The sequence below is a fragment of the Bufo gargarizans genome, chromosome 4 (assembly GCF_014858855.1).
Source record: "Bufo gargarizans isolate SCDJY-AF-19 chromosome 4, ASM1485885v1, whole genome shotgun sequence".
Taxonomy (NCBI): domain Eukaryota; kingdom Metazoa; phylum Chordata; class Amphibia; order Anura; family Bufonidae; genus Bufo; species Bufo gargarizans.
The window spans coordinates 408,404,135-408,416,268 of record NC_058083.1 but is presented as its reverse complement, the minus strand read 5'-3'; the positions used below and the strand labels follow the sequence as shown (position 1 = coordinate 408,416,268).

At 48.1% G+C, this 12,134-nt stretch overlaps 1 protein-coding gene across 2 annotated transcripts in view; it reads right to left on the bottom strand.

Annotated features, from left to right (window-relative positions):
• Positions 1-12,134, bottom strand: part of STXBP5 (syntaxin binding protein 5) — a 424,762-nt gene that overhangs the window by 125,153 nt on the left and 287,475 nt on the right. For both annotated transcript variants that reach the window (XM_044291763.1, XM_044291764.1), the window contains exon 10: positions 10,644-10,798. In XM_044291763.1, the coding sequence (XP_044147698.1) occupies positions 10,644-10,798 (155 nt within the window). The remainder of the gene's footprint in view (positions 1-10,643; positions 10,799-12,134) is intronic.

Here is a 12,134-nt window from a genome sequence, read left to right as displayed (position 1 = left end):
TGGGTGAAAGCCAAATAAATAATGAAATCCAGAATTAATTTACTACTCAGTAAGCCATTTTTCTTTGAAATGAGATATTGAATTTTGTAGATTGAAAACCACCCCTTTAAGAACTTGATGGCAATGCCTCTGGAACGCTCTGCTGTAGCGGCCGAGATCAGAGTTGGCATCAATCCCTGCTGTTTAACCCCTTAGATGCAGCAGTGAGTAGTCACCGCAAAATCCATGGGGTTAACAGAGGGAGGAAGAGCCCTCTCCCCCTTCAAGATGTTGCACTGTGATGAAAACAGCCCCAATAGTTACCATGGCAGCCAGACGCCTTACAAAGGCCATGTTGTAACAAAGCTTCCCCGACAGGCCCTGTTGTAGGCAGGGTCCTGATCTGGGTGAATGTCCGTGTAAAACTGAAAATGCTATACTCTGCAATATGATATCGCATATAGTACAGCCATCATCTCCACTGGATGTTATTGTTGTTAGTATATGGCAAAAAAATACAAATATAACTTATTTATAATTTAAAAAAAAGTGATTTTTATGCTGCAAAAGTAGTAAAACATGAAAAAAACATATATACCGCTCAAGGAATCCCATGGAAAATAAATACAAAAAAAACTGTGACACAATTGCAAGTTTTGCCCACCTCACCTCCTAAAAAATGGTTTGGAATAATTAGAGGTGTGTAGTTTATGGGTGGTTTCTACTACGAAAGCCCCTTAAAAAGTGACTTCAGAACTGATTGCTCCTCAATCGCATGCACGATCTCACGCATCGCAAGATTATGGCAATCTAACTGTGTCGAAAGGAGGAGATTCGGAGGATGCAGGCGGTGCTGTGCTCCTTTCACAGGCAGGCGTGGCTGGGCACCAGGAAGGTTCATACAGCCCCTTGGGCTCCTTTCAAGACTCATTTACAGATCTCTAAAATCATTTTTTAAACAAAATAAAAGCACATAGCCCTATAGGACCGGTATATTGCGGTATCTAGCCGTGCATGTCCGCATCTCTATAAACAAAAACGAGGTGACAGAATCTCTTTAACCCCTTAAGGACATAGGACGTACCGGTACGCCCTATTTCCCGAGTCCTTAAGGACCGAGGACGTACCGGTACGTCCTGACTTAAAATCGTAATTCCGGCGCAGCGGGGGTTAATCGGAACGGGATCCCGTAACAACACGGGGGGGGGGGGGGGCATCCCGTAACAACACGGGGGGGTCATTTGACCCCCCCCCCCCGTAACGGCGATCGCAGAAAACCGCAGGTCAATTCAGACCTGCGGTTTTCTGCGTTTCCGGTCCATTCGGGTGTCCTGTGACCCGATAAAAGACTGCGATCGGTGGCGTAATTATACACCACCAATCGCAGTCCGAGGATTTGAGGAGGCGGAGCTGGCCCTGGTGCTGAACACTGCTGTCCAGGGTGCTGATTGGTGCAGGGGAGAGAGGCGCGAGATTCAAACTTCCTGCGCTCCTCTCTCCCCTCCTCTTCTTGTCCAGCACCCTGACCGTGCAGCATCGTCCAGCACCAGCTCCTGTGTCCCCCTAATCGGCATCCATCCCCCTCCTGCACCCATCGCCACCCAGGTAGGTTAGGGTCAGTGAGGGAGAGGCACCGTTAGGCAGGGAAAGAAGGGAAAAGTAAGTTATGAAAAAAAAAAAAAAGTACTTTTATTCCAAACTTCCATCTATCCATCTAACCCTAACCCAGACCCCCCCCCCCACCAGTCCCCCCACCCCACACCAGCCCCCCAAACACCCCCCAGATTGCCTCCGACTCTGAGAGCCCCAGTGAGGATGAGGATGACCCCACATTCCTTTTATCATCCGCATCCTCCTCATCATCATCGGATGACGATGAGCCACCAAGGCGGCGGAGACGCCGCCAGGCGGAGCCAGGGGCCCCACATGCTGGGGATCCTGTGGCTCACCCTAGTACGAGCCGCCCTGGGGTTCGTACTGGTTTCCCGGCCCACCAAATAAGTCCACCGGAGCCCCCTGCCGATGAACTTAGCTGGTGTCCCCCAGTGGACTTTGAGCCTGAGATTTCGGATTTCGCTGGCAATCCTGGAATCCAGATTCCCACAGTGGGGTTTACTGAAATAGACTATTTTAGTTTTTTTTTCAGTAACCCACTGGTGAATTTGATGGTGGAGCAGACGAATCTGTACGCCCAACAGTTCGTCGCTCAAAACCCAGGATCAGTTTTGGCTAGACCCGGTGGCTGGACGCCGGTCAGTGCAGCCGAAATGAGGACATTTTGGGGCCTCGTGCTGCATATGGGTCTAGTCCAAAAACCCAGTGTCAGGCAATACTGGAGTGGGGACGTCCTGTACCAGACCCCACTGTACAGTATGGTCATGACACGTCACCAGTTTGAGGCCATCCGGAAATGTCAGCATTATTCCGATAATGCAGCATGTCCACCCCGAGGTGATCCTGCCTATGACCGGCTGTATAAGATACGGCCGGTCATCGATCACTTTGGGGCCACATTTCAGCAGGCCTACGTACCTGGAAGGGAGGTCGCGGTTGATGAGTCTCTCGTTGCGTTCAAGGGGAGACTCAGTTTCCACCAATATATTCCCACAAAGCGGGCGAGGTATGGCGTGAAGCTATACAAAATTTGTGAGAGTACCTCAGGGTACACTTACAAATTTCGTGTGTACGAGGGGTGAGATTCCCGTATTCAACCCCCAGAATGTCCCCCCACTCTGGGTGTTAGCAGGAAACTCGTGTGGGACCTTATGTACCCACTGCTGGATAGTGGTTACCACTTGTACGTGGATAACTTTTATACCAGCATTCCCTTGTTCAGGTCCCTTGCCGCCAGATCCACGTTCGCTTGTGGGACCGTGCGGAAAAATCAACGTACCTATCCCTAGGGGTGAGACCCGTGCACTTACCAGTGGAAACCTGTTGCTGGTCAGGTATAAGGACAAGAGGGATGTCCTTATGCTGTCCACAATCCACGGTAACAGCACCACCCCAGTCCCTGTGCGAGGTACCGCGGCAACGGTCCTCAAGCCCGATTGTATCGTCGACTACAATCGGTATATGGGAGGAGTTGATCTCTCTGATCAAGTCCTCACGCCATATAACGCCATGCGCAAAACCCGGGCATGGTACAAAAAAGTTGCGGTCTACTTGGTGCAGGTTGCCATGTACAACTCTTTTGTACTATCCCGAAGCGCTGGCAGCACAGGGACATTCCTCCAATTCTATGAGGCAGTCCTCAAGGACCTGATCTTTTCAGACCGGGAAAGAGCAGGCCGGAGTACCTCGGGAACTGGAGGCGCCCGGATCGTCCCATGGCCAACATTTTCCAGGTGTGGTCCCCCATACTGGAAAGAAGGGACGAACCCCAAAAAAGTGCAGAGTGTGTCACAAGAGGGGGATACGCAAGGACACCACTACTCAATGTGACACGTGCCCCGATCATCCGGGCCTCTGCATTATCGATTGCTTCAGGGAGTATCACACTTCCATGGAGTACAAAATTTTTATAATCCCCAACAGTTCACTAGAGAACATAAAACACTATGGCTCTCAGACTTTGGAGACACGAAAACAATTTTTCTTTCCCCCAAAAATATAAGTTTTAGTGCAGGCATCCTCAAACTGCGGCCCTCCAGATGTTGTAAAACTATAACTCCCAGCATGCCCAGACAACCTACAGCCATCATCAGGGCATGGTGGGAATTGTAGTTTTACAACATCTGGAGGGCTGCAGTTTTAGGATGCCTGTTTAGTGTCTCCAAAGTCTGAGAGCCATACATATTGGGCATCGTCGCGTGCGTAAAAGTCGTCGCTATAAAAATAACTTTTGACCAAATGCCTCGGATGAACGGTGTTAAAAATATAAAATAAAAACGGTGCCAAAACACCCATTTTTGGGCAAAATTTCAATTTTAATCCATTTAGCCGGTAATAAAGCAAGGGTTAACAGCCAAACAAAACTAAATATTTATTGCCCCGATTCTGTAGTTTGCAGAAACACCCCATACGTGGTCGTAAATGGCTATATAGCCGCACGGCAGGGCATAGAACACCATGTCCCATTAGAAGCCCCCCCTGATGTAGCCTAGACTAGAAACTCCAAAAAAGTGACCCCATCTAAGAAACTACACCCCTCAAGGTATTCAAAAGTTATTTTACAAACTATGTTAACCCTTTAGGTGTTCCACAAAACTAAATGGCGAATGTAGAAACAATTTTAGAATTACATTTTTTTGTTACATTGCCTCAAAAAAGAGTAATATAGAGCAACCAAAAATCAAATTTACCCCAAAAATAGTCCCAAAACAACAACCACCTTATCCCGTAGTTTCCTAGATGGGGTCACTTTTATGGAGTTTCTACTCTAGGGGTGCATCAGGGGGCTTGAAAGGGTACATGGTGTAAATAAACCACTCCAGGAAAATCTGCCTTCCAAAAACCATATGGCGTTCCCCTTCTTCTATGTCCTGCCGTTTAGCCAAATAGTAGTTTACCACCACATATGGGGTGTTTCTGCAAACTACAGAATCAGGGCAACCCATTTTGAGTGTTGTTTGGCAGTTAACCCTTGTTTTACTCCTGGAAAAAATTGATTATATTGGAAAATTTTCCAAAAAATAGAAATTTCAAAATTGTTTCTCCATCTGCCATTAACTCTTGTGGAACACCTAAAGGGTTAACAAAGTTTGTAAACCCAGTTTTGAATACCTTGAGGGGTGTACTTTCTTAGATGGAGTCACTTTTTTGAAATTTCTATTCTAGGGGGGCAACAGGGGGCTTCAAATGGGACATGGTATAAACAAAACCAGTCCTGCAAAATCTGCCTTCCAAAACTCATGTGGTGTTCCCCTCCTTCTATGTGCTACCGTTCAGCCAAACAGTAGTTTACGACCACATATGGGGTGTTTTTGCAAACTACAGAATCAGGGCAACCCATTTTGAGTGTTGTTTGGCAGTTAACCCTTGTTTTACTCCTGGAAAAAATTGATTATATTGGAAAATTTTCCAAAAAATAGAAATTTCTAAATTGTTTCTCCATCTGCCATTAACTCTTGTGGAAGACCTAAAGGGTTAATAAAGTTTGAAAAAACGAGATTTTTGTATTACTTACCAGTAAAATCTCTTTCTCGCTCTTTCCTTGGGGGACACAGAAGACCTTGGGTATAGCTCATCTCCATAGGAGGCGTGACACTAAGTGAAGACTGTTAAGCCCCTCCTCCACAGCTATACCCTCAGCCTGGGAGAGAGGCTGCCAGTTGCGTGTCCAAGCAGTGAGAAAAGGCAAAGTCCAACAAGGAACCAACAAGCCAACAACCCGACGGGCAACAAAAAACTCGGAAACCGTACAGAGAAAAAACAATGAATGGGTGGGTGCTGTGTCCCCCAAGGAAAGAGCGAGAAAGAGATTTTACTGGTAAGTAATACAAAAATCTCGTTTTCTCGCCCAGTTTCCTTGGGGGACACAGAAGACCTTGGGACGTTCAAAAGCAGTCCAAAAGGGGGAGGGACCACAGCCCAAGGTGAAGCACCCGAAAGGCATCAATGAACCGCCGCCCGCAACCCCAGGCGGGGCAAGGCAGCATCTGCCAAAGTCAGAGTATGCACCCTGTAGAACACGGCAAGGCGCAAGGTAGACCCGTGGCCGCCTTGCCCAAATGCATGGCCGAAGCCAATGCCTCCGGCCCAGGAGGCACCAACCGCTCTGGCGAAATGAACGGTGACACCAAAGACAGAATCCTGCCCTCGGTGCGGTAACCTCAGCAATAGCCAAACTGATCAAGCGGAGGAAAAACCACCCTGGAGTCAGTCAACCCTATGCACAGACCTCCTGGAAACCCAAGAGGCCGAACGGCTACAAGAGTCGGAGATCCCCAAATAAAAGCGGCAAGGCCCAAACAGGTGAGGTGTTGAAGCGAAAGGCAAACACCACCTTCAGAAGGAAGGAAGAAACTGAACGTAGAACAGCCCTGTCCTGGAAAAGACAGACTCGCTTGGAACAAAAAAGGACCATTCCGGCACCCGTCAGAGACACGACTGATACGGAACACAACCGTACAGGACAGAAGGGGTAGAGAGAACTTCTGTAACGGCTCCAAGGACAAGATTGGAGCACCGAGAGCTCAGTATAAAGTCCCCAGGGCGGTACCGAAGGACAGCACAGAGGAACCAAAGAGCCACTCCGAGGAAGAAGGTCTTGGCAGGCCCAGGGGGCCGAGAACGCTGGAAGAGGAAGACAGCGCCGACACTTGACACCTCAAGTAAAAGACCAAACCATGGGGAGAGAAATTCAGAGTGGGGAATGCACAGCTTCCCACAGAACCCCAGACAAAAAAACCTAAGCCCTACGACAGATCCTGGACGAAACACTGCCAGGAGTGGACAGTAGCGAACCCGCTAGAGTCGCCTGGCAAGCGGGCGAAAACCCAATGTGATCAGGCGCAGACCAGCAGCACAGGCAGAAGGGTCGACAAAAATAGCCCCATCGGCCCTCGAACAACGTTATCCCGTATCCACCCGAATGGGGAAGCAGAAGGACAGATGGAAAGAACCCAAACGATCCGCCAGATGCCAGGAGAAGACAGGCTAAAATCCATGCTGACGTAACCACGTCGAACCGTCCCGGTGTGGGAGATCAGGAGAATCTGGAATGAAAAGGTAGTCCCCCCAAGTTATCGAGAAGGTAAGTCTACAGCAGGACCATCGTCTTAGAATGGGCCACGCAATCTGCACTCAGCGGGAGAACAGAACGCGGTAGACTCGGTAAATAGGCACACAGCTAATACAGCCAGTGTGAACAAGGGAGACAGTACGAGGCCAAAAGGAACACCGGAACCACCCACATGAACAACCATGCTCTCCCCAGAAGGGAGGACAACGAAGAACAGCCTCTGAAGTCAGGCGGGAAGCCACATTGGAGCGATCTGTACCGAGCGGGAGCCAAACAAGGCCGGCGAGATAAGGCAGTCGAGACAGAGGCCGGCATAACACCCTCCCACCGAAAGGAGGAGGAGTGGGCAACAGGGAAGCCATAGGACAGCTCAAAGCAGAACCCACTATACTGTGAGACGCCCGGTCCACCGCCTCGCAGAAGGCGAATACCGTGAAGAACCCAAGGCGGAGGTCCTCCGGACCCGGGTAATCGAGCACCCAAGAGAAGTCGGGTGACCTTCCCGAGAAGAGCAGCCCGAACCTGGTAGCAGATCAGACAGAAGCGTAGAGGCGCCAAGAGGAAGGACTCATACCACACTGCATCCGAAGAGGGGGAAATTGCAGCAGGCAAGGGAACCGCAGTCCTGCCAGAGCCAACGAAGAATTCGAGAGGCGCTGCAGACAACAGCACTCTCGACCATGTGACCACCAGCGCAGGGAAGCAATGCCGCAGAAGGACGAATGGGCATGCATCTAGGACCCACGAACACTCCCTGGAATGAAAAGCCAACGAAATGAATGAGCACCACCCAGCTCGGTGCAGCAGAGAGCAATAGAACCTGTTCGGTCAGGAGGACAGAATGAACTCCTTAGGGACGAGTGCAAGGCTTGCGGCAAGCATCGCATCCAAGAAACAAAGGTATGCCGCAGGAAGCAGGTGAGGCATACGTACGAGCAGCCCCGTAAGCAGCGGGAAGGCCAACCCACCTAGAAAAAGGGGGGCCCGCCCCAGAGTGCCACAGCATGTACGGAATTGCAAGTGCAACCTGAAAGGGAGTTATGCACAAACCTAGCATAGCATGCGATGGAACGCAACCAGTCCACCCCGAAGGGGGAAATGTACCAGGTCAACAGCAGTCGGTAAGAGTGCAAAGGCCCGTCCCAAAAGGAAGTGATGCCTAAGGCCGTACCTACTTCAGAGAAGCAGGACATACCCTATAAACCAGCAGGAACGCAGGAGGTCCACCTAGCGAAAGGGGAACAAGCACAGGGTATCCCAGCATTAAGTGAGTGTGCCACAATGCACCCAACACTGAACTCAGCGAGAGTGCAACCACTCTGCTAACGAAGGGGGACCTGTACAAGTCCAGCACAGCCATATAAGGACAGCCGTGAATCTCATGAGCGTGCCAAATTCTGCCCTTGAAATGAGAGGTGGTCACGCACAAGGCCAGGGGGGGGTCCAGAGGCCCAGTATGGGGGGGGTCCAGAGGCCCAGTATGGGGGGGGTCCAGAGGCCCAGTATGGGGGGGGTCCACCCCTCAGGCACGCAGGAGACCATTGGGTGGGGGGTGGGGGACGTAGGGCTGGAGAAGCCACTCTCTTACCACAGCCGTCTTCACCCTCGGTCCACTCCAGCAGGGTCGCCCCTTCAGCTACTGGCACCGTAGTGGCAGGACGCTGGAAGAGGGACTTGGCGTGCGGGCGACCCTTGCGCTGGCGGGATGCAGGGGAGCTGGGCTGCCCTGGTCCACCTTGCCTTCTGTGGGGGAGGCAGCAGTGCGGATGACCGGCACTGGCGCAGCTCAACCCCGGGAGAAACAGAGAGGTCTAGTGCGTCTCTGTTGTCCCTGATGTTCTGGAACAAAAAGAAAAGAAAAAAGTAAAAATCAAAAATTTAAACAAGGAGAAAAGAGCCCTGCAGAGCAGGGAGTGTCTTGCCTCCTTGGACACTAAGCAAAAACTGGCAGCCTCTCTCCCAGGCTGAGGGTATAGCTGTGGAGGAGGGGCTTAACAGTCTTCACTTAGTGTCACGCCTCCTATGGAGATGAGCTATACCCAAGGTCTTCTGTGTCCCCCAAGGAAACTGGGCGAGAAAACAGTTTTGAATACCTTGAGGGGTGTAGTTTCTAGAATGGGAGGTTTCTATTATCTAAGCCTCACAATATGACTTCAAACCTGAACTGGTCCATAAAAAGTGTGATTTTGAAGATTTCTCAAAAATTTCAAAATTTGCTTCTAAACTTCTAAGCCTTGTAACATCCCCAAAAAATAAAATATCATTCCCAAAATGCTACAAACATGAAGTAGACATATGGGGAATTTAAAGTCATCACAATTTTTGGGGGTATTACTATGTATTACAGAAGTAGAGAAACTGAAACTTCAAAATTTGCTAATTTTTCAAAATTTTGGGTAAAAAATGTATTTTTTTTATGCCAAAAAATTAACTTTTTTGACCCATTTTGTCATGAAGTACAATATGTGACGAAAAAACAATCTCAGAACGGCCTGGGTAAGTCAAAGTGTTTTAAAGTTATGAGCACTTAAAGCGACACTGGTCAGATTTGCAAAAAATGGCCTGGTCCTTAAGGTGAAAATGAGCCTGGTCCTTAAGGGGTTAAAAGCAGAGAAATTCTAATTTAGAAAATTGCTAATTTTTTAAAAAATTTCTGATTCTTTAAAACATAAAGGTAAAACAATTCGACTCAAATACACCACTAACATGAAGCTTCCCACTACAATGTATGCAACAATAAATGATATTATTAGAAAGTACAACCTGTCCCGTAAAAAGCAAGCCAATTATATGGCTATGTGAACAGAAAATAAAAAAGTTATGGCTCTGAGAAAGCTGGGAGAAAAAAAAAAAAAAAAAAATGTCCTTTTAGGGTTAGAGCTTATTCACACGGCCGTTGTGGTTCTGTTTCGTGCAATGGGGACCGCAACTTGAATTGGGTCTGTGATCCGTCCGCACAGCAAAAAAATAGAGCAAGTTCTATTTTTTGTGGGGTGGAGGCACTGACAAACACCACGGAAGCACTCCGTAGTGCTTCCATGGGGTTCCGATCCCTGCTTCCGTTCCGCATCTCTGTGATTGCGGACCCATTCAAGTAAAAGGGTCCGCATCCGTGATGCGGAGTGCACACTGGCAGATGCCCGTGTATCACGGACCCGCCGTATGCGGGCCGCAATATGGCCACGGAACCACAACGGCCGTGTGAACAAGCCCTTAAGCAGTTAACCAGTAAGCAGATGTTAATTTTACAAGGCACTGCACTAGTTAAATCCAACTTGATCCTGTAAATTACAACACTCTGCATCTATTCACCATGTCTTTGCATATAATCTCTATTGTGTCCTTCTCAGCAATCTATTTCATCTTGTTCTCTGTTATTTACACTGACTACTGGCAGGACAAAGCATTGTTGTCACCCAAGGCACAGGATGTGGAAGGGCTTTCATTATGTGAAGGCACAGCACATAAACATGGGATAATCACATAGCACGGTTTTATCTAAACTTCTGGGGGATCTTATGAGATTAAGTACATTTAACTATGCCATGAAATGTACATATTTTTTTTTTTTTTTTTTTTTGCAGGTACAGATTTTCTACAATGAAAACAAAAATTCTAACCTTACTGCAATTATTATAATACTATTCAATAGTAGACTACATTATACCCGGGCAACAGCCTAGCCCTGTGATGGCTAACCTCCGACACTCCAGCTGTGGTAAAACTACGCCTCCCAAGATGTACACTTGCTTGGCTGTTCTCAGAACTCCATAGAAATGAATGGGGCATGCTGGGAGTCGTAGTGTCACCACAGATGCAGTGCTGGAGGTTAGCCATCACTGCCCTAGCCCTTGCCTCATCAAAGACTCTGGTTCAAGACTGTTCCACCCCAGCCTCAGATGACTCGCAGCCAGTAGATACGTCACATGAAGGTTGATAATGTTTGTCACATAAATGTCACTGATTACTTAACACTCACCGTTCGAATATGGAGTTTCACACAGGGTAAGAAAATCCACAATCTGATAATCCATTTCTAGGACCGCTGTGCTTTTACCATGCATGACTGTTAAGCAAGGTCTTCTTCCCGCTGTATCATAGGCCAGACCGCCAGAGAGTATAATAAAAGGCTCCCTAAAACAAAAAGATATGATGAACTGTAACAAAAACTTCACTATACAGCATAATGTCACATACAGGTCCTTCTCAAAGAATTAGCATATTGTGAAAAAGTTCATTATTTTCTGTAATGTACTGATAAACATTAGACTTTCATATATTTTAGATTCATTACACACCAACTGAAGTAGTTCAAGCCTTTTATTGTTTTAATATTGATGATTTTGGCATACAGCTCATGAAAACCCCAAATTCCTATCTCAAAAAATTAGCATATCATGAAAAGGTTCTCTAAACGAGCTATTAACCTAATCATCTGAATCAACTAATTAACTCTAAACACCTGCAAAAGATTCCTGAGGCTTTTAAAAACTCCCAGCCTGGTTCATTACTCAAAACCGCAATCATGGGTAAGACTGCCGACCTGACTGCTGTCCAGAAGGCCATCATTGACACCCTCAAGCAAGAGGGTAAGACACAGAAAGAAATTTCTGAATGAATAGGCTGTTCCCAGAGTGCTGTATCAAGGCACCTCAGTGGGAAGTCTGTGGGAAGGAAAAAGTGTGGCAGAAAACGCTGCACAACGAGAAGAGGTGACCGGACCCTGAGGAAGATTGTGGAGAAGGACCGAGTCTGGAGTAGAAACATCCAGAGCCGTGTACAGGCGTGTGCAGGAAATGGGCTACAGGTGCCGCATTCCCCAGGTCAAGCCACTTTTGAACCTGAAACAGCGGCAGAAGCGCCTGAGCTGGGCTACAGAGAAGCAGCACTGGACTGTTGCTCAGTGGTCCAAAGTACTTTTTTCGGATGAAAGCAAATTTTGCATGTCATTCGGAAATCAAGGTGCCAGAGTCTGGAGGAAGACTGGGGAGAGGGAAATGCCAAAATGCCTGAAGTCCAGTGTCAAGTACCCACAGTCAGTGATGGTCTGGGGTGCCATGTCAGCTGCTGGTGTTGGTCCACTGTGTTTTATCAAGGGCAGGGTCAATGCAGCTAGCTATCAGGAGATTTTGAAGCACTTCATGCTTCCATCTGCTGAAAAGCTTTATGGAGATGAAGATTTCATTTTTCAGCACGACCTGGCACCTGCTCACAGTGCCAAAACCACTGGTAAATGGTTTACTGACCATGGTATTACTGTGCTCAATTGGCCTGCCAACTCTCCTGACCTGAACCCCATAGATAATCTGTGGGATATTGGGAAGAGAAAGTTGAGAGATGCAAGACCCAACACTCTGGATGAGCTTAAGGCCGCTATCGAAGCATCCTGGGCCTCCATAACACCTCAGCAGTGCCACAGGCTGATTGCCTCCATGCCACGCCGCATTGAAGCAGTCATTTCTGCAAAAGG